The 24,119-nt window shown below is 32.1% G+C and overlaps 1 protein-coding gene across 1 annotated transcript in view; it reads left to right on the top strand.

The window, feature by feature from the left end:
* The window catches only part of Spata17 (spermatogenesis associated 17), a 196,881-nt gene that overhangs the window by 13,940 nt on the left and 158,822 nt on the right, over positions 1–24,119 (top strand). Inside the window, exons 2-4 of the mRNA XM_026388009.2 lie at positions 1,596–1,685; positions 2,822–2,903; positions 17,085–17,135. Coding sequence (XP_026243794.2) covers positions 1,596–1,685; positions 2,822–2,903; positions 17,085–17,135 — 223 coding nt within the window. The remainder of the gene's footprint in view (positions 1–1,595; positions 1,686–2,821; positions 2,904–17,084; positions 17,136–24,119) is intronic.

Raw genomic sequence — 24,119 nt, 5'->3', positions numbered from 1 at the left:
AAATAGATAAGATTACTGTCTTTTGGATTTTAAAGTTTAGTGGAAGAGATCCATTAAACAATTCTTAAATATAAATGTATCAAATACAATGAAGAGCTGTAAGGGGATAAAATAAAATAGAAAGCCCTAGCTAATTTGGGAAGTAGGCGGGGGGAGTGTGGAGGAAAGGAATTTAAATTGTTTTTCCTCCACAATAATATGAGCCAAGAATACAATTTAAATACAGATCTCTTTTAACATCTAACATAGGCAATACGAAATAAAACAATATCTTTCAATCCTAATTGTCCAGAGAGGTCTAACATCCCATAATTATTTTCAGCAAACTTTATTAATGTAGTAATCTTATCATGGTCTGTTCCACTAATTGTCGGGTAACAGAAAGTATATTCTCACATGTGTCTTTTATATTTTACACTACACTTAATCACATCTTATGTAATCTAACTAATTTTATAATTCTCTCTATACTGTAGTTTATATCTGGATCATTGGCTTTGATACACAAGTGTTATACTCCTTCTCAGGCTTGCTAGATAACTCTTGTTCTTCCTCATCTGATACCATAATCCATTTACTTGTTTTCTCTTAACTATTTGCTATTGGCATGTTAACTGCTCATCTACTCTATCAGTTAACCTTATAGTATTCAAGAATTTTATTGTTTGAGGTATTTTATCTACTCTATTTTTTGTTCTAAATATGTGTTTTACATTTTTATAAAAAAATGTATGTTTTATCTAACATAATGAAAACGAAAAATAACCTTTTCAAGACAACAATTCTAAGGGAACTTTTAAACATAAATAAGAAAAATTTTCAAATGTTAAATAAGAAATAAATAACTATCTATTCTTTATTCATTCAGCAAACATAAAGTGCTAAATGTATATCAATCAATATTCTGGGAGATATTACTTAAAGCTCTACTGTAGTTGACCTAAACAATATCACTTTATTAACTGGGAATGAAAAAGGATAATACCAAAGACATAAAATTAAGAACAAGAACTGTTTGAATAAATCTTATCTTGCTATAAATCTAAGAACTGAGTTTCTTATCTCTTTATAAGCCCATGGCCTTACCCCCTACCTTCTTTAACTTCAATGAACTTTCTAAGAATTCTAGCTATAATAGGCACTTTTGATTGATTCGCTTTACTTAGAAGCAATTTATATAACTGATGAATGAGTTAAATATGCAAGCATTTTCATCTAGCATGATCCATGTATAGTGGCACTTAAACAGTAAATTCAAACAATTATGTAATTAAAATAATGACAAAATAACATATTGCTTTATTTCCTGATAAATGTTGCTTGTACATTAATTAGTTGCAAAATAGATGATTATAAAAATAAAAAAGTAAAGCTGTTGAAAGCTTATGACTTCTCAGAGAAAAATTAATTTTTAAAACATAACTCATGATTTTTAAGATGCTTTTTTAATTTAGTATTTTAATTTTATTTAAAATAACATTCAGATTATAATTATCATTTTAGAAGACATTAAAAGTTAAGGTTAAAAGGTTGACTTGCTTTAGAATTATAATTATTTTAGTTACTAATAAAATGTTTTTTAAACTTTTTTTTAGTGTTGTTGATGAATTTAGAAAAAAGGAGAATGATGCAGCTGTTAAAATTCAGAGCTGGTTTCGAGGATGTCGAATTAGGGCATATATCAGGTATGTTGATTTTGTTATGGAAACTTCAGATGTAACACTAAAATATGTTCCTTAGAAAAAGTAATGTATTACTCATTTCAAATAGTCCCTTATTTTACTCATAGAAAGAATTTTGAATTGTTTTATATCTTTTCAAAAGAAATATTTAGTATTTTTTACCTTTTCTTTAACAAAAAACTAAGTTATATTAGTCAAGTCTCTACTTTTAATAATTTTCAATATTGTGTAAATATTTGATCAAATACTTTCCCCCAAATTATAAAGATGATGATAAATGATTGATTTCATATTTATAGTAATTAATTGACAGGTGAGAAGCTGGTAGTGAGAAACTATTTCAATCCTCTCCTTACATGTATAGGTTAAAGCAAATGATGCCCAAAATATGTCACTCTGATTATACAAAGAGACTGAGGTTTATCCTGATGTCAATTCTTTCTACTCTTTCTTCAGTGTCCAAACATTCCCTCAGTCTCCCCTTAATTATGGAAAAAAAATTTTCCTTGGCAAGATAGAAGAAGAATATGCCTAGTTCATAATAACTCGGATCACAGGCTGGGGTCACACTTTATGATTCCTTATACTAGCTATATAGGTCAGGCATGCAAATTTCAAGTGTAAAGATGAGCCTTCTCTTTTGTCCACTCTTGAACCTAGAATAAGACTGCAAAGAGTATTCTTTATTTGGCAGACTAACATGATATTGGCTTAGATAGACTAAAGAATATAAGAAAATAATGAAGAGGTAAACTGTTTCTTGACCTCAAGAATTATTTCTAGTTATTTGTCAAGATGTGTATCAGTAGTGCCTGGCTTATTTTTCAACATGTCACTATGACCTATTTTATAATTCTAACATTCAAACATATTTTAAAGAATAAGTAATATGGAATAATTGATTTTAAAATGTTATTTAATTAGAAGCCCCAAAGAAATAATGAAATTACATATGCCTTTTTTATATTTTTATAAAGATTAATTTCATATCAGAACTATAAATTTCTATTCTTCAAATGTATACATACACTTCGCTTTGAATTTGATCTCTTGAATTGTAGGAAAGTGTATTATAAGTAATGATCTAAGAGTCATCCTTGTTTCACTGAAAGCATTCTAATAATCATATTTTTCCCTAGATATTTACACAGAGTAGCAACAATTATTCAAAAATGCTGGAGAAGTTACTTAGGGAAAAAACAGTATCGACATCTTGTGAAGGTAAATATAAAATGTATGTATGTATATTAGCATTTATATTATAAAACATGCTGTAAAATTACTTTTGTTTTATTTACATGTAGTTTGGATGTTGCTGATGATAAATATTTATATAAAGTCAAAGGGCTCAATTTTGGGGGAAAGAGTTGTGTTAATCAACTTTTTATCACTGTGACTAAAATATGCGACAAGAACAACTTGTTTGTTTTGAATGCATAGTTTCAGAAGTCTCAGGCTGCTATGGTTGGCCAACTCCTTTGCTCTGGGCCTACGATGAGGCAGAGGGTAATAGAAGAACAGTGTGGCAGAGGAAAGCTGCTTAATTCACGAAAGCTGGGAACAGAAAGAGAAAGCATAAAGGGCCAGGAAAAAATTTATTTTCCCAAGGGCATAACCCAGTGACCTACTTCCTTTAGCCATAGCCTATCTGCCTACAGTTGCCACCCAGTAATACATTCAAATTATTATCTATCAAATGGATAAATCCATCGATTAGGTTAAAGCTTTTGTAAACTAATTAGGTTATTTATGAACATTCCTTCATTGTTTAGCATATGAGCTTTGAGGGGAACACCTTAAATACAAACCATAACAAGAGTTTCTTCTGAGACTTTACTATTTTTTTCCATGGTCAATTGACTTCTTTATACTCAAACAACCTTGGTTATTCTAATTTTGTTTAAAGAACCTTCACAATGTATGCATTTATATTTACTTATCTGTTGATGATTGTCTATGCTTTCTAGATGGTGAGGTCTTTGAGAGTAGCTACCATAGCTCATTTTTAGATCAACAACATTTTAGATTAATGCACAGTTATAAACATCCTCATGAAATCATAAAGCAAACAACAGGCCATCTTTCATAATCTCTTCTTTTTATTAATAGGTGCAAATAAGATAAATAAGGAAGGGGGAATGGGGATAGGAAAGACAGTAGAATGCATTAGACATAACTTTCCTATGTTCACATATGAATGCATGACCAGTATAACTCCACATCACATACAATTACAAGAATGGGAAGTTATATTCCACGTACATGTAATATGTCAAAATGCACTCTACTGTCATGTATATCTAAAAAGAACAAAAAAAGATTTAAATAAATCAAATATTTGTTCCAAATGGATTTTTATAGAAAGGTATCTCCATTTGTGGTTATTTCACTGATGTATTTGCTATTAATATTATTGGAAAGTAACAAAAGATTTCATGGTGCCTTTATGCTAGCTATTATTTACTTAACACCTGCTATTTACCAGGCATTTTGCAAACATTCAGTTTTTGTATCATGATGTTCATAAACAGTTATCTATTATAATACCTATTCATGAAGTTAGGAAACTAGATCTACTACACTTGTTCATGAACACACTATACCATATTTCATATAGAGAGCAACCTTAAAGTTGTTAGAAAAGCTTTCACATTGTATGTTAATTTTCTGATAATAGCCAACATTCTCTGCTTTATCTCCAGGAGGACAGAGACTGTGTCTCATTATAGTTGCTTACTCTTAGCATGGTGCCTGGCATTCAGTAGATATTTAGTTAACACATATAAATGAATTGAAGAATGAACACCAATACTGTTGCTATTCACTTTATCAGGTAGAAGTTAAAAATTGAACCTGATCAGTCATCAATCTCAGTATAACCTTGCTTTTTTCCTTTCTTGACTTGATTTTGGTTAAAAGTATCATTTTAAAAAAGTAACTCTTTGAAGTCAGAAATCAAATGCTTCTATTTCTGTTTCTGTTTAATACTTTGGAAAGGAAAAATTTGGAAAAAATGTAACTAGTAAGTACATGTTTTCCCAAGTATTTCACCTACTTTTTTTCCCTTTTTATTTTCTCAAATTGAATACCCAGACATTGTGGTAATACTTTTATCTTACCTGCATATAAACGGTCCTTATTGTTTATTTTAAGATATATAGAGATATAGAATTTTATTGTCTTGAGAAGATATTTCAGATGCTATCGTAACTTAATTGTACTATTTTACTGGAGAATTAAATTTATTATTTGAACCTATTTTTTCCTACAAAATGGGGAAAATATGTAATTAAATATCAAATTTATATTAATGCTTTTCAATATTGTTTTCCATTCCCAACGTTTTTACATTTTCTTTCCTTCGGTTTTTGACATATGATTTTCTTTCTAAATTTTTTTCTTTTTCTAAAATTATTATTCTATTCATATTTCAAGTCACTGAAAGTGTTTTTTAATTTTGAAGTAATTTAATGTTTATAAAAAAGTTGCAAACTAATAAAAACTTGTGTGTTCATCACTCCGATTTCTTCACTCACATAAAGAAATTTGTTTTATTATTTTCTCTATATACTTATTTTTAGTTTTTCTCTCTTGCTACATACTGTTATTTTTTAATTATGAGACAAAGTTGCAGAATCTATATCACCTTATTTCAAAAGGTATCAGTGCATATTTTCTATGAAGCCATATTACAAGGCATCAAAATCAGGAAATTAACATCTGTACAAAGCTATTTTCTAATCTATAGACTGTATTCATATCTTATTGATTATCCCAATAATTTTATTTATAACAAAACATCTTTTCCAGAGTACAAACTAGAATTTCACATTGCACTTGTTTGTCAAATTGCTTTAGTCACTTTTAATCAAGAATGGTTAATTCTTGAGTCTGTTTTTTCTTTCACAACCCTGATTTTGATAAGTAAAGGATAAGTATTTTTAAGATTATTTCTCAATTTTGTTTTGTTGTTGATTCTACATTATTAAATTGAGGTTATGCGTTTTTACCAGAAATATATCATTAGTGCTTAGAGTCCAGTCTCCTCCACAGTTGTTCCAAAACTTACTTATGGAGTATTAGGTATCTCCTAGGAGCAATGGGAATGCTAATTGCTATGTTTCTTCATTTTAGAACATAGTTTTAGGATGCCTAAATGATGTCAGTTTCCTTAATGATTGTTGATATTAACTTTAACTATTTAAAGTGTAGCATCTCTCAGGTTTCTACATCATAAACTATTTTCCTTTTATGAGTCAATATTTAAACACCCTGTGTATATCTTCTTTATCATCAAACTTTTGTAGACTAGCTTAATACCCAATGATGATTCTTACCAGAATCAATCATTACTATGTTTGTCAAATAATAATTTTTTTCTATAACCCCACAATTTCTATTTACTTACTAATAAGCTTCTGTAAGGGCTTTTCCTTCTCTTCCAATTATTTATCCATATATTTATGTATGTATGAACTGATGAATTCCTATTTTATTCAATGGATTATAATCAGTCAGTGTCACTAATTATTTTGGTGCTCAAAGTGTCCCAGATTTTGCCAGTGGAATTTTTAAAGGCAAGTTTTTTGAAGAATCAAATTATTTAACCAGGAAGATCAATGAATGAAAGTATTTTTTATGGAGTAATGGGCACTTAAACCATATTATTCATTAGTGGTTATGGATGTATATCAGTAGTATAGACAAATACAACAGAGTGTACATATTCATGAGGCATTCTAGGACCACTACTGACTTACTTGTATTGCTGTATTTTCTCCTCAAGCTTCTCATGAAGAGGCTTTCAATGATTAATGAAACTTACTTTTAAAGAGTCTCAAAAGGTACCAGAGTGTGTACATTTCAATGATTGATATTAGAGTAGCAAACTTGGTGATGTGTATTTATCCTAATGAGTCTATGGTTGGAGAAAATTTTTTTTTTAAAGTTCAAGTAATAAACCACTCAAGAAAATTTGATTTGTTACATTAGTGTCTCAACTAGATTTGATCAAAAAGGCATTATTCAGCATGATCACCAAGTAATCCTCTGGTTCTCAAAATATATTTTCCTTCACTTTGTTCTTTATGATTTCTAAATCTATTAAGCTTTAAGTTCTTTGAGAATAACTCTTATTTATTTATTTCTGCCATTATGTACATGTTGCTTAATATAAGGCATGAAACAATCCTAATGGGGGTCTCAATAAATATTTATTGAAAGAGATTAAAGTAGCTCTTATGTACTGGTTGTCTCGTGTGAACAGAATATTACACTAAGTGTTTTACATTCTTAATGTGTACATCAACTATTATACTAAGCCTCTGAATACTGTCATTAATTTATAGATAAAGATTCTTAGGCTCAGGTTACCTCCCCTAGGACACACTGTTAATCCTAAGTGGAGACCAGTTTGATCTGATTCCAAAACTCATACATTGAGCAGGTAGGCAATTCAGTATCAGTCATTACTACAGAGTTTCCTCCTTTGAGGTATCCAGAGGTCCTGGGTGACTAAAGAAGTGGCAATTTATCAGAGATATCTGCCTTCAGGGAACCTTCATGCAAAAGATACCCATTGTCTAAAATTATGTTTGATCCTTCCAAGTTCATACTTTTAAGACTCTTAAGACTGCTAGGCCACATAAAAGAAATGAGAATTTTTGCCAGAGCTTAGAGTTTAGTTTCCTTCTTAGCTGCCACCAAACTTACCCCCTAGGAGTAATAGGAATGCTGGATGCTGTATTTCTTCATTTCAAAAGGCTAATGGAAGGTGAGTTGAAGATACTTTTAAGATTGCCATAGTTTATCCTGTCACACACGTTAACACACAATGTCATATATATTGTCCTGTAGTCATGTTTAAACCATCATTTTCCAAACATATTTTGTTTAATTTTTTAGCCTAACAGCTATTTATACTACTAATAATGCCTTGTAGTGTATGGTTACACTATAAGTTAAATGATACTTGATAGTGACTTGAAAACTTTAATAACAGAACTCCTTTTTTAACAAGAATTTAGGAGAATTTTTGTCCCTATATGTAAAATAGGTACTGTCACAAAGCTATTTTGGAAGCTAGAGAAATGGAACTACTTAGATTCTTTTTCTGTGACCGCTGTTATCACCTGAGCCACCAGAGCATGATTTGAAAGCTGCTGATTTAATTTGCTTGTCTTTGGAAGGATCTCTGGAAGGATCACAAGGAAAAAAAGTGATATTATTTGCCTGCAGGAAAGAAGACTTAGTAGTTGAAGAATAGAGTCTTTTCACTGTAAACTTTTGTAGTTTTTAAATTTCAAATAATATAAATACATTATATACTAAATAAATTAATTTAAAAAGTCAATTTAGTATGGACTTACCCCACCAAACATGTATGTATGCACACTCTTGCATGTACGTGCGCGCGCGCGAGCGCGCGCACACACACACACACACACACACACACACACCATAGAGATAGTAAGTGTTCATATGGAGAGTTAATGTACGCTCTAAAGGTCAAGAAAATGGCACTTGAAGTGAGCTTGGGAAAAACAGCATTAATGAAATTTTGAAATTGAGAATGAGCATAGTGTGTTGAGAAACAATGCAGATGTTGACCAATCTGGCACAGAGTTTGAATAGTAGAAGGTAGATAAGCAGTGGCATGTCACATTTATAAAATCACTTCCTGCATTTATAAAGGAATTTCTTACTTAAAAACATTTATTTTATGTTCATATGTTCCTAGTAATGTTTTGGCGTGTAGAATGTGTAGATGGTATCTTTCTTCATATTACAGATGAAGAAATGGAGGCTCAGAGAGAAAAAATGATGTGCCTAACATACCAAACTCACGATCCATATAAATGCTTATGGATGCACATGTTAAATACTAAATGTCTTCTCTGGTTATCCTTTAGCTACTCCAAAATTTCTTCTGTGAGCCAGGGTGGGTTATATTCCTGTTCAAAATTATTTACAATCCACTCAAAAAAGATGATTCATTCCTATTCCATTGATTTTGGGCTGGGCCATGTGTTGTAAGCTGATGAGTCATATGCCACACCCAAGTTGAAGATGTAAGAAGCTGTTTTAGGCAGCTTTTTCGCTATTGTGACTTTAAGATTGGACCAGAAAAATTTTAAAAGAGGAAAAGTTTATTTGAGAGCTCATGGTTTCAGAGGTTTTAGTCCATAGAAAGCCAGCTCCATTCCTCAGGCTGGAGGTGACGCAGAACATCATGGCAGAAGGGTGTGGCAGAGGGAAGCATCTCACATGATAATCAGAAAGCATAGAGAAACTCCACTGGCCAAATACAAATATATACCCCCAAGCCATGCCCCAATTTCCATCTGCTCCAGCCACACCCAACCACTTCAGTTACCTCTCAGTTAATTCCTCTGAGGGCATTAATTCACTGATTAGGTTAAGTCTCTAACAACCCAGTCTTTTCTCTCTGAACCTTCTCTCATTGTCTCACATATGAGCTTTTGGGGGACACCTCTCATCCAAACCAGAAGGGAAGCTTTCTTACTCCTCCCCTCCTGCACACCTCATGTCTGGGCTGTGTATTCAGCCTTGGAGCTGAGATGAAAAGACATGGGGAACATAACTATAGGGAACCTTAGCTCACATCATGAGAGTCAGAAATATACTTTTTTGTTTTGTAACCTGATGAGATATTTTCTTTTCTTTTTTGTTTTCATGATACCAGGAATGGAACCCAGAGATGCTTAATAAGTGAGTCACATTTCCAGCCCTTTTTATTTTTTATTTTGAGACAGGTCTCACTAAGTTGCTTAACACTTGATTGGATTGAGTCTGGTCTCAAACTTGTGATCCTCCTGCCTCAGCCTCCTGAGTCCCTGGGATTATAGGCATACCACACCCAGCAGATAGGTGCATTTTTATCTAAGCGAAACTGATTGTGCTAGGGATAACAAAGCAAGGATATTTATAAGAAACATTCTGAACAGGGATACTTCCAAATGCTTACAAAAAGATGCTTGGAGCTTATGAGTTTGTGATGATGTTAGTACACCTCCATGTGGAGATATTCTTGTAAGGCATTGATGCTGTCTCAGCAGAATGTCTGGTACATCATAATTAGCACTCAGCAAATGTTTATTAAACTAAATTATTGAATGGGCACTTAGATTAAGGGTCAGAACTGAATATAAAAGCTTTACAGTCATCATTATAAGATGACAAGTTTTTCTACCTAAATAAAAATGTAGCTAAACAATAGAGTAACAGGCCAAGAACTGTGGCTTGTGGAATATATCAGGTAGAATTTAGTAAGAGGCAAGGGAATTAAAATAGAAAATAAACAGGATAAAAAGGGACATAGCATCACAGGGGCCAAGGAAGAAAATATGTAAGAAACTTGGTGTTGGTACCAGTTTCAAAGTGGCAGTGATCAAGCAGAAAGAGAACTGTGAAGACAGAAGTCCTAGAATCTTTTTATGAAGGTTCTATATTTTTAGAGACAGCTTTCCTCAAAAATATCAGTATACTAGAATGTTTCTATCAAGGTTCTTAACTAATTTTCACAATGACATAAATAGCTTATCAAGTCCTTAAAGTGGCATGTGTTCTCTACTACAGTAACCTCATTAACCCAAAGAATAGAACTATTCTGGTGTGATTGGACACTTTCTTTGGTTCTGTATGACTGTTGTTCTTATTTTTTCTTTTCAATTTCCATTTTATACCCTCCTACTTAACTTTCTTTTTTAAATATAGTAACATAACCCAAATTTGCATGTCTTAAGGTTCCGGGACTGTTGATTCACAACCATGAAAACTCTTTCCTGCTGAGGATGTGCTCTGATTCTTCTGTTTTATTAACAACCAATTTATAGTCACCCAGGGTGTGTGCTCACTGCACATGCATTTTAATGCATGCTGAACCATGAGTGTAATTTTACTGTGACCTGCTAGTTCTAGTGGACAATCAGTTGTTTTGAACCTTACCCGTTTTCAGCCATATCGTGTTCTGTGTAGCTTCTCCTTACTGTTCTCTGCTTTATTTCAAGTGATGATATAAAGTCATTTTTTTTTTTGAGCCAGGGTCTTCCTATGTTTTTTAAGCTGACTTTGAATTCCTATGGTCAATTGATTCTCCTGCCTCAGTCTTCCAAGTAGCTTGCAAGTTCAGGTGTGTTTCACCATGCGTGTTTATAATAGTTACTCCCATAGGCAACAATACCAGAAAAATGTTAAAATATCCTTTCATCACTGTCTAGTAGATTATTAGCATATTAAGTGTTCCCTGAGTAAATTTATTAATATAAACTAGAACAGTTTGTATACATTTTTATATTCTTAAATTTGCACTTCTGTCTTATATTTATCACTATAATTTGCATTACGTTTAACATCAAACTTGCTATTTTTTTAGGTCATAATCTGGGGACAAGAAAGTATAAAGACATGATTAACTTGACATGAATTATTGTTAAATAAATGTATGTTAACTATAATACTGTAAAGCTCAATGTTGTGCTTTTAAATTGAGATTATCCACTTGAATAACATGTTTGATAACCACATTTACAGGCAAGTTAATTAAAATTTTTGTTGAAATGTATTAATAGCCTATGGTAGAACAATTTAATTTTAAAGATAATTATGATTTTAAAAAGATATATTGCTCAAATTATAAAAACAATGTATTACATTGCTGAAAATTAGGGTTCATAGACTTATCTGTGGCTTATATTTTAATACTTATTACAAAGTATCCATATATGATCATTTAAAAAATAATAAGGGAAGGAAATTTTATTAACTTTAAATAGGATGAAGGATACCATTAATTATCAAATTGCTTTATGATATCATGATAAATACCAGCAATTTTTTCTTACTACAGATGGTAAATATATGTAAAGTATCAGTCACTAATTTTAAAACTGATAAGATTGTTTCTATATTTTTATTTCTTCTCATTAGGTGAACAAATATTTCTTCTATAGGTGAAAAATTCCCAACTCTTTTGATATTTCTCCTTGTAAGACTTCTAAATCAGTTACAAATAATAAGGCAACATTCTTCACATTTTAATGTCAGAGCAGAAAATTGAAGTATATGTTGTTTATTCCCTTCAGAGTGTTACATTGTAAATAAACACCTAATGCAGGTCAACCTAAGACTCTGTTATTAATATTAATTAAAAATTTTATTAACATATTTTCATCATAATGATTAAATGAGTTTAGATTTGATTCACTTTTATTTAAAGATTTTATTTGTAGTAACCAAGAGAAAGAATATAATTGGCTTTTGATTATTTTTTATGGAAAAATAAAAGTTATTTTAAAAATCAACTGTTGGTAATAATGAGATGGTTATCAGTTATCAGATACAAGGCAACTATATGCACAGTTACTTGACAATAAATTATTTTAATTATTAAACTCAAAATGAAAGGAAGATGGCAGTAAATGTAAAGACTTGAACTCAGTAAATATCTTGTCCATTTGTGCATGGCTTCTGAAAGTTGTCATCACTTTAATGCAGGCAATTCCTTTGTATCGCTCAGTCTGGCAAATAAAATCAGTTGATTTGGTAAAGTGATATAGATACATTACTCAAAATTATTGTGACTGTGTATTACTTTAAGGGTTCTACTTTTGAAAGAGTTGGCCATTTCCTCCTTGAAATACATCTCTTCTTGGTTACAGTCAGAATATTCAGCAATAAAGAAAAGAGTAAATAACATATGGTATGTTCAAATAACAAAAATACCAGATTGTCAGTGGGGCAGACTGGGCCTACCCTGGGCCTGGGATCCCGTGAAAGTAAAAAACAAAAACAAGTAGCCATTGTATATTACATATGAAAGCATATGGAAGGAATCTAAAATCAAGGAAAGGAGAGATCTGTCTAGAGCTTTTGAATAGAAGTTTAGCCATCAAGATCTTAAACAGAGGAATTTGCAGTCAGGGTTTAATACAGAGGTAGAACATTTATAGTTGACAAGATATGGAGCATACTGTAGGAATATGAGGCCAAATTGAAGTGCAGTTTGTTGGGAATGAGAGTAGGTAATTGAATGTGCTGTGCACCTGAATATGAAAACCTTTGAGATAACACAGGAGTTGTATTAAAAAAAGATAAAGAGTAAGACCTTTAGCTAGGTGTCAGAATCTTCATCCCAAATGATTGGAACATTTTGGGAAGGACAACAAGGAGAGAAAGGATCAAATGGTCCAGGTCCAGAGCCTAACTATCACCATTTGGGGGCTGCCCCAATATTTATCCACCCCCTTTTGTAAATCACCTGATAGAAGGGAGGGAGAGAAAGACAGGCAGGAAGAGACAGACTCAAATATGGGACATATTCTTATTAGTATTTCCCTACCTTAGTTTGTAATTTCTTCTCTCTCCCTCCTGGAGATCTGAAAAATTCAAGAATGTTAATTACTTCAGTCAGCCTAATCAAGATGCCTTCCTTACCTTAAGCAACTAGAAACCACCAAAAGTCTGCTTTTAAAAAATTTAAAATAACTTGATTAAAAAAAAAACAATACTTGACTAAATTAATCTAGAGAAAGTGTTCAAGATGAATTAAAAATAAGATTATGCAGATATGAGGACTTTCAGTCATGGGATAAGAAGACTTGACAAAGCTCAGGGAATTCAAAGTGCTGGGCGAGAATGAGGGACTCAATTCTTCAGTGTAAAATACAAAGCAAAGAGCCACTGTGAAGTGAAGTAGTCAGAAGTTTATCTTAGACACAGAATATTATTCAAAATACTTGGCAGTCTATACAGGAAGTTCATTCACTTGTCAGAATTGGTGACTAACAAATCAGAAAGGACACCTGTTACAAATAACATTTGTGAACACTCTAGATTAATTTTGCTGAATAGTAGCCCTGTCCAAAAGTCCTTGTGTATATTAGCTACCCTGCCAAATATTTGAGTGTTCAAAAGAAGTATTTTCTTCTAAAAATTTTTCAGAAGCCTTCTAAAAATAAAGCTAGATAATATGACAAAGGCCATACAGCTAATAAATGGTTGATAGTGTTCAAATACCCTCATCCCAGGAATTCTTTATACTCTGTTTTAAACACAAGACATCAGTTCTCTTTATCCATCTTTCCTTGTTTCCAGCATCCCTCTCTCTTTCCCTTCTTTTATTTATTCAGCAAGCATATGTTGAACATCTAAAATTGAGCACCACATTTCCATTACAATGAAACAGTATATACTCATTTTATGTTTAATTTTCACCTTAGATCTATAGTCTTCCCATTTAAAATATATGTGGTGTCTTAATCATAAAAGAAGATTAATAAATACTAAGGAAAATTAAAAACTTGGTCCATTGAGAAATTACAAAAACTTGTCATTCTTGGATATTTTATTCACCATATGCTTTTCTTGTCCAACTGCATATCATGGCCAAAAAAAAAAATTAGGACAGAAAATAATTTTAAGAACAAAGATTTTTATATTTTGCTGAGAGCCATTGCCAAGTAGGAATGACACATGGCAATTTCTTTGTCAGCCTACTCCATGTTGCTTAGAGGAAGGACTCTCCATTGTGGAAATGGGCTTGCCATTGGACCCAGGTCATTTGCAGTGACATTGCATGTATGCTTGAGTAAGGTGACCTTGCTCAAGATCCGGGTTTAGGGTGGATCAGGTTTTAGGGAGGATCAGGTTTTAGGGAGTATCCTGCTCCTTTGGTTTAGGGTGGTTCCAGGTTTAAGGTGTACCCTGCTGGGAATAGGGCATATCCTGCTGCCTCAGGCGTGCCCGCTCCTTGAGTTCTCATTGAGTTGAGCGGGATTCAGAGAGTATTTGGGATTTAGAACGTGGATTTCCCCAGAACGTGTGTAGAGTGCTGATGTGAGTTCGGGAATAAAGAACTGCTGTTTGAATCTACAAGGCTGTGAGTGGGTCGTGATTTTGTGCCCAGCCAGACTGCGGCAATATTTAACTAATGTAATCAAAGTATAAACATTAATGTAACAAATAATAATCATTGCTCAAGGTGAATAAACACAGAGATAAAATTTTATATAACACTAAGTATTTCTCCCAAATAGCTTGTGGAAATGCACAGTTCCTATTCACATATAATTTTTGTGTGTTTTTTAAAAGAAATCATAATAAAATATATACAAAATAAAATTTACCATTTTAATCATTTTAACTGTATTATTCAGGCCTTAATTACATTTACACTGTTAATTCAATCATCACTAGTATTTATTTCCAAAAATTTTTCATCATCCCCAACTGAAACATACTCATTAAACAATATGACTTCCCCCCCCTAACCCCTGGGAACCACTTTTCTACTTTCTATCTCTCTGAATTTGACTACTCTCTGTATGTCATATAAATGAGATCACATAATATTTGTGTCACATTTGGCAGGAATGTCTTTAAAAAGCATCTGGGCCAGAGAATTGAAAATAAATGTAGTACCAATTAGCAGTTCACTTGAGACTGAAATGCTGGAATCAATGTGCTTTTCCACCTCTTAAATAGAGAATTCAGAATTCTTAAGTTCAAAAGCTATATCTTTATTTCCCATTAGTTGAAAATAAAATTTAGCCTTTTAAAATTTTTTGAAGTTTACTTGTAGCTAAATCATATACTTTTAGACACAAAATAATAATGCTTTTCATGACAATTAGCCATATCCATTATTTTATCTCATTTTAATCTTTATAACAACTCAATGAAACATGTAATGCTTTATTTTCTAAGGATAAAAATCAAGACTGAGAAACTTAAAGTAACTTTTGCAAAGTCAGCTGGGCATGGTGGCAAATGCTAGTCACTCAGGAGCCTGAATAGGGAGACTAAGTAGGGAGGATCACTTGAGTCCATGAGTTCAAAACCAACCTGTGCAATATAGAAAGATCCATTTAAAAATTAAAAATAAACTAAAATAAAATAACATAAAGCAAACTAAAGGATTGAATTCAGGGACTGAGTCTTTGATTCAAAAAATCATACACTACTACTTTTAGTGTCTACTTTTAGTGAAATAATGTTATGATAAAGATAAGAAGCATCTTTTCTGTGAGGCAAAACTTTTTGGAATATGTAATTTCCAATAATACTTCTTCCTTATAAAATATTTAATAGAAATGTCTGCTTCAATATGACTTGAAGAAATAACAGTTGTAAAGTAAATATTTTAAATCACCTCAAATGCCAAAATCATGCCTTGCTTGCTATAAAGGAAGAAAGAGAATTTAAAATGAAGTAACATTGTGTTCATTTGTAAATAACATATTGCAACCAACTGTTTCTTAATTGCTCAGACTGTTGATAAATAATCCAGCCCGGCTGCTCTCCACAGACAATTTGCTTTGGATCAGACCAGGCAATTCAAATGATACTAATTACAGGGAAACCTTTTTATATGAATTCTTGTTTGTCATGGAGAAGAAAACTCCTTGATAAAGGGTGAAGATTTTTTTTCTTATTTTTGTCCTAAACAAAGCACTCATTACCAAGGCGGAAGTTATGTTAGTTGAATAAATTTTGATTGAATAAAAATGGATCAAGTTGTATATCATGTTGAAAAATGTGTATTTCATTGGTCTTACTGTTTATTGTACCGTCATGAGTTATGTTAACATTTCATTTTCATTAAATGATAGAGAAGATGTAGAAGCTTTATTTAAAGCAATATTTTCATTGAATTAAGCTACATTACTGAATGATTATTTACTATAATGGAGATTTGTATATTAATAGATGTGTCTTTACTAGACAGAAACCAAGACTTCAGGAAGTCTTAATTTTATCAAGGGATTTGCTATAACATGATATCATTGTATTTATGATTTTATAATGTTAGAATGAATACTAAATGAAACAAAATTCCCAAGGATTACTCAGGAGGCAGCTAAGTACATAACATTTTGCATAGATGGTTGGAAGGCACAATTTTGCTCCATCACTGCATCCATATCCTTGAACGATTTCGACTGAAGACAGCATTTCTTTGAATTTTTCATTAAACCAGACGTCTTGAAATATGAATTCCTTTTATGTTTCTGTGAGTTTTGGCTAAAAGAACCCCAGTGAATAAATCATACAATACTACGTGTCACCAGCACTTGTGAATATTTCTGCTTTGTTATTCTATTCTCAGTAGAGCACCATTGATTATCAAACTCAGCGGAGAGCATTTTATGATCATATATCTCCATTAGCTCCTAGTTTGACTACCATAGATTTTTCTGGTTAAGCTTGCATTATGTATTAGGAAGCCTATCTCTTCAATACAAAGTTTGATTTCATTTTTCTAAGCCTAGAACTCTTATTATGTATTATGTATAAAGATTCTTATCTTTTATATGTAAAAATAGGCTGCACTGTCTTTGTGCAACTGAAATGTATGCCATCTTTTTTCTTCTTGATTCACAGCTAGCACATTATACTATGAAGATGAATCTCTACAATGAAATGGCTGTCAAGGTAAATATTTCTTCACTTGTTAAACAAATGAAAAGTCAATTGTGCCCTGAATTCACTTTTAATAAAATGAGCAAAGCAGAATAATGCAAATTTGATTGATATGCTAATGGTAAAGGGAGAAAAGAGTACATAGTTAAAAAGTTAGTTATGCTAACAATATAAAAATTAGAGTAAAAATTAGAGTATTAAAATTAGAGTAAAATGTAAAATATGTAATTATAAATGCTGTGTTTTAGAATGTTAAATAACTCTGGGCCATAACTAGAAAAGACTGTAAATATTAATGAGGCAATGTATTAGTTTCCATATGTCATATAGAATATTGTGATAAATAGATGAACAGGGTTCTGGAATATAACATTCCTGCCCAATAGAAATCAATTAGAAATTATTCATGTGATTTAACAGTAATAAAATCAGTTTTCAGCTTAGAAGTTTTATCTGTGTCATTTCTGTGTTCATTTTTACTTGCTATTTTTCTAATACAAAGCTAACTTCAGCAACTCTAGGGCTTGAACTTAGTTGCTACACAGATTTGGGGAATTGCTACTTCTTCTTCCTCTTCCTCCTCCTCCTCCTCTCCTTCTTCTTCTTCTTCTTCTTCTTCTTCTTCTTATTATTATTATTATTATTATTTTGTCTCAGACAATATGGTAACAGCTTAATTGCCAAACTATTATAAATAGAGAAATGTCTTAATTAAATTTCCTTAATATTCTTAAGATCTACATTGTATTTCTTTATTAAACTTTTAGTTCTTACTTCTGAAATAGATTTTATTTGGATAAGGTAAGGTTGTAAATACTTTCCAAAAGGCCTCAAAAGGCCTGGGTTGTACCTCAGTGGCAAAATTAACTATTTTGTATATTGTATATTGCTTTTCTCTACAGGTTTAAATGTGTAGGGAACCTAGCCCAGGAACATTCTCCAGTACACTGTCCACTTCTCTGCTCTCCTGGAGTTTGTGAAATGATGAATTCACAAGAAAGAGATTTTTTCCTGCTTCTTCTGTAGCTGCAGAGTGCTATTTGCCTTTATCAGTAATATTCACACAGGGAAACAATTTGATTTTCTTTTTCTTTTCTTTTTAAATGGGAATGTTTTAGTTTTAAAATTTAGAGGTTTAAGATTCTCTGTATAACTCTGCCATAGACTTACCCTTTGAGTCTTCAAAACCATTAGATTCTTTCTTCTCTGCTTACTTCATGTCAGATATATCTCTTCAGTAAAAAGTAATCAATACTGAGAACTTAAAGCAGTTAATGACCAAAGCCTGAGATATCCCTGCAAGGAGGTCAACAGAGAATAACACAGAAGATCTTCCTGTTCCTCTCTACTGCTGGAGAGAAGTACAGAAAACAAGGTTCAAAAAATGTACACTTATGTTTATTATTCATATTGAATTCTGATGTGACTTGAATAATTAAGATTCCTTTAATCAAGATTAGGCATATATAAGAAACTCACATCTACATGAGCCACTTGGAAGGCAGAGCTTTTTATTTATTCCACCATTATACTAAAAGCTGTTATTTCCTGGTAGCTCCATTCAATGTTAGTTTTTTTTTTTTTTATGACTAAGTGATTTTATTCTTTGAGAAGCAAGAGAATGAAAATATACAGCCTTAAGAATACAAGTTGTTCACAACAGCTTTTGGTTTTAGCCAAAACTTGGAGATAATTTAAATATTTATCCATATTGGGCAATGCATACTGAATTTGCACTCAAATTTATAAAATGATTTGAACTTCTGATGGTCACAACAATATGAGCCTCAAAAATACAATTTTGATCAAATGAAGTCAGACACAAAAGAGTATATACATTCTGTATGCCTCCTTTCACAAGAAATTTTAGAACAGGACAAAGTGAATGATACACATATCAGTGTTTGCTTCTGTATAAATTGGAAGATTTCTTAGAGAAAAATTTCTAGAATGATCAAAATGTTCATTATCTTAATTAACATGATGCGATAGTGAATGTCCATTTTTTCACAGCCTATTGAATAGTTTTAAATGCCAAATGATTGCATATCAATTATATCATGATTGTAAAATATTTATGATTTTTGAATGCAATATAAATTATATATATAATGGTTTATTTGAAGTTAAATACATTTTAGAAAGTGTTTGGGGGTAAGAACATGATGAGGCTACCAATATTTTTGACCTCATGTAGCCCAATTAAGTTTCTTCTCAAGCTGACTCATGACTTTAAACAGACTTAACACTTAGATGAAAAAAGAATGTCACTTTAATAATGTTTTTCATAAATCTTAATGTTGAATAGGGAAATCAGCTTAAATTACAATTGTTACCATTTCAACATTTGAGAACTCAGGTAATAGGGTGTGGTAGTCTAGTTCAGGTTTTAGAATATAAGAAGAGAAAGGTACAGTTATAAATTGCAAATATTAGCACAATTTTAAAATCTTCTTTCCATGTTTTTTATTAGTGCATTATAGTTGTTATCACAATTTTAGTGAATGCAAAATCCTGTTGGTAAAATACTTTGGACATAGAAGTTTAAATAAACATATTTAAATAACATGTTTAGTGTTCTCTCTTAAATTTGTACATTTGAGCCTCTAAGTACTTTTTAATGTTAATTTTATCCATTATATGTGCATGTTATATATTTATCATATAGTTTAATAATAATGAAAATAGTGATTATGGTGTATGTAGTATTATTTACATACCCAATATTATGACAAATTCTTACAATAACTTGGCCATTTTTTCTAATTCATATTTGGTAAAACAGAGCCTCTCTGATGTTAGAACCTCATGACTACTGTGAGACTCAAGGTTTTAATTGAGGTTGTTTAATTTCAAAGCCTTTCAATGTTAGTTTGATATCAGTTTGTCTTTGATTAACATCATTGGACAATGTAGAACTTTATCTGAGTCCTGTGATCCTGGAAAACAGCAAACATTAAAAAAAAGCAAAAAACAAACAAACAGGTCTTTGTGTTTTAAAAACTGCTAAAAAAGAAAAAGAAAAAAGAAACAAAACAAAACCATGTTTCTCCCTATGACTTAGATAAGATGGACAAGACACATAGATATCCAACTTGTTTACTGATGACCAAGCCAGACTCATCACTTCAGATTCCCATTCTTTACCTAACAAATAATAAGCTCATTCTTCTTGATACACTGATCAATTGGAACAATGTTTTTTAACTTCTTTCCACATGTCCCTGCACTTTGGCCAACATACAATATCTTCTTAATATTACCTCTTGAGAATAAACTGCTTCAGGATAAAACATTCTCTGTCTTACCATCCACTCATGTCATTCTTTTTATGCACATCAAATGTTTTCTAGCTTTGTTTACACCTTCCTATAAAAGAAAAACTTTTGTTGCCTACCTCTTGACATGCTTAGAAATCTTATGGCCAGTGTTCTCCTTGTTGCACTGGTCCACCTCTGAGTATTGTAGGCACTCCTTTCCTCTTCCTCTTACAATAATCCTTTCATTTAAAGCCTCTGCTTACTTACTAAATCTGGATTTTTTTCCAACATGATATTTCAGGAGAGAAGCGTTAGGGTGGGAATATAATGGGGTTTCAATCAATAAGAGATGATATTTGAGGATTATGTAGAATTGAAGTTATCCATTCATTTACCTGCAAATGCCATTATTTTATTCTTTTATTGCTGAGTAAAATTCCATTGTGTATATATGCCACATTTTTAATCCATTCATTTACTGAAGGGCATCTGGATTGGCTCCACAGTTTAGCTATTATGAATTGTGCTGCTATAAACATTGATGTGGCTGTGTCCCTATAGTATGCTGTTTTTAAGTCTTTTGGGTATAGACCAAGGAGAGGGCTATCTGGGTCAAATGATGGTTCCATTCCCAGATTTCCAAGGAATCTCCATACTGTTTTCCATATTGGCTGCACCAATTTGCAGTCCTACCAACAGTGTAAGAGTGTACCTTTTTCCCCACATCCTCGCCAACACTTATTGTTGTTTGTCTTCATAACAGCTGCCATTCTTACTGGAGTGAGATGATATCTTAGAGTAGTTATCCACCAAAGACACTCAGGAATTTCTGTGAGACTATGGGGAGTATGTAAATATTACTGTGGAGAATGTATAATAAAAACATTTCTCCAAAAAGAAGAGTCTTCCTTCACAGGTTAACTTTGTAATAGACTGGGTGCTTTGTGTTTCTAATTTGAGATAATCAGGTATGAGGTCATAAGTAACTCCCCATTTAAAGATTAATATTTAGCATTAGTTGATCACAGAGACTAGTGACCAGAACTGAATTCATTTGTAAGTGGATTTTTGTTAGATTGTACTTTCCAAAATTTTGTTCTCTACCTAAGTGAGTTGCCGAAGAGACCAATGTGTGGTCCATATACCTTTGTGTTGTTCACATCTGAAAATAACAACCAAACCTAACTGGGTGCCAGTAGCTGAAACTTTGTTTCTAATATTACTGCTCTGCTTTTTCAGTTCATAAGCTATCAAGTAATTATGTTCAAAATAATTGCCCTGGAAATTATTTAAATATAGTTGGCTATGAAAGTCCAGGAAGAATAACCTCTAAGGATAACAGATAACTACCAAAATCAATGAGCAATAATATTCAGACAGATATACATGTACCCAAATCATAAAAAGGATAGTCACTTAAAATAAGTAAAAAAAACCAAAAAACAAAAACCAAAAAACACTTTCATCTTAGTTTGCCTTATGAACTGAGCCAGTTGCTATTGATTGCTAGTATGATAACTGGTTACAATTCAGTTGTCAAAGAGGCTAGTGAAACACAGAAGTTGTTCAAATTTATATATAGACTACCCATCCCTAAAGCGATGTCACTCTTTTTTAATGAAGAAAAAGTACATGTGTATAATTTCATTTTATGTAATGGATATTAATATCCTTATTTGATGCATCTACTTTTTAAAGGGTCACCTTTTCTCTAAAGAATTTATGATTCCCCTACCTCTGTAGAATTGATCACTCTCTTGCTTTTTATTTCCCTATTTTACCATCGACATACTTTTGTTATAGAACCTGTAACATTTTATTAACCTTACTAATTTACATGCCAGTCTCCATGCCACACATGCTGTAAGTCCCTTGAGGCCCAGATCCTATCTTCTTCATTTTTGTATATCCAATGTCTGACTTTGATAGGGGGTTAAATATATATTCCTATATAAATCAATGAAGTGAAGTCCATTTTTGTTATACAAGAAGTTAAAAAAAAAAGTCTTTTGCTTTGAGTACATTTTCTATATATCCCTGAGTACCCTTGTTGGAAATTATTTAAGCCTTTGCTGAAAGAACTTTGAGCCTTTTTTGATTACCTGATTAGGCTGTATGGTGTGGATAAACTGGATGTAGTAAAGTAAAATTTGGTTTGTGTGAAATTTATATGTGAATGAAGACCTCATGAGATTTCAGACCTTGCCTAAGTACTATAGCACTAACAGGTTTGAAGGAGGTTTGCTATGATATAAGCTGCTGTCAGAACCCACAGTATGCCTTTACAGAACCCCTGTTGCTGATTTGCTGCTAGGCCAGTGACAGTCAATTAATACAGCAATAAATTGCTCAGTAAATTTTTATCTTAGCTCCTGGGGCCCTATTCCTCCTGTTTCTCAGTATGACACTTTATTTCCTTTTTAGTCTACAATTTGACTTTACTAGAGATTTGAGTTCTGCTTTTCCTCTGGCATCTTTGCCACTGTTATCAACCCCATTTAAATTTGACTCCTAACTTTTCTTTTCAGCTTTCTCTCCTTTTGGATAGCAAAGAGATCATATAAATGCATGATCTGGTTTGGCTGTTCTACTCATTTTTCTCCTGGTCCCATCTAGATAGACAATTGAATATCTTCTTATAGTGTGGAACAGTACTTACCCTTAGTTGGTTTTTGTTTTTGCTTTGTTGTGGGTTTTTTAAAAAATGTTTTTGTGGTTTGGACATTGAACCCAGTTGTTTTTGGATGCTAGGCAAGGGCTTCACTCCTTAGCTGCATTTGCAGTACTCTGATCCTTCATTTCTGATGGTAGCGGGTATATATATATATATATATATATATATATATATATATATATATATACACACACACACATAAGTACGTAGATGTCACCTCAAGCCCACCCAATGCATACTCTAGAGACTCTGGTTCCTAATAATACTATGCAGATGCTAGATGAGGGCAAGAATTACTTAATATGTGAAAAGCCTATTTAAAAATATCCCCAAGTAACAGGTAAAGTGAGCTTTGGTGGAATTATTCCATCCATCCTAAGATTTATTTTTTATTATTTGACCCTTCCTCCAGAACCTTGATTCATGGTTCTCAGTTCTCCGTGTTTTATCTTGTTTTTACTTTCTGCCCAAACCCATGTATGAAATCTTTTCTATGGAATGGGGTATGTTCTATACCTAATTCTTCCATTTTTAGGGGGAAAATAACCTAAGACAAACTTCACATACATTCAACCTCATCCTAGTTACTTGAGGCCCCCATTTATCTAACAGAAGGATTCTAGATCTTGAAACTACCTTAAGATGTATATAAATAGCTGATAGATAACTGAATATACCTTAATAAAACTGACTTACAGTTAGAGATATGTGTCTCTGAGGCCTGGCAAGAAACAGATTGCCATAGCATATAGTATCAAATATTTATAAGTTAGAACCACTAGTAAATAAGATTTAGCAATTATATGGCAGTTACCATTGTTCAGGTATCATTCTAAATATTTTTTTAAATATTTTGAGTCTTCTTTATAATTCTCAAAATCAACTCTCCAATCAGGTATCATGATACAATTTGAAAGATGAAGCAATGGATTCTGTCCCCAAATCATAAATCTAGTAAGTTACAGTGAACCCAAAATGTATGGTTACTCTCCCACCTTCCTGGCAATTCTGATCTCATGTAGTCTTGATTTTACTTTTCTCTCTTTTTCAAAATTTGGATAC

Source organism: Urocitellus parryii, chromosome 9 (genome assembly GCF_045843805.1).
Source record: "Urocitellus parryii isolate mUroPar1 chromosome 9, mUroPar1.hap1, whole genome shotgun sequence".
Classification (NCBI taxonomy): Eukaryota; Metazoa; Chordata; class Mammalia; order Rodentia; family Sciuridae; genus Urocitellus; species Urocitellus parryii.
This window is presented reverse-complemented; position numbering and strand designations above follow the sequence as displayed.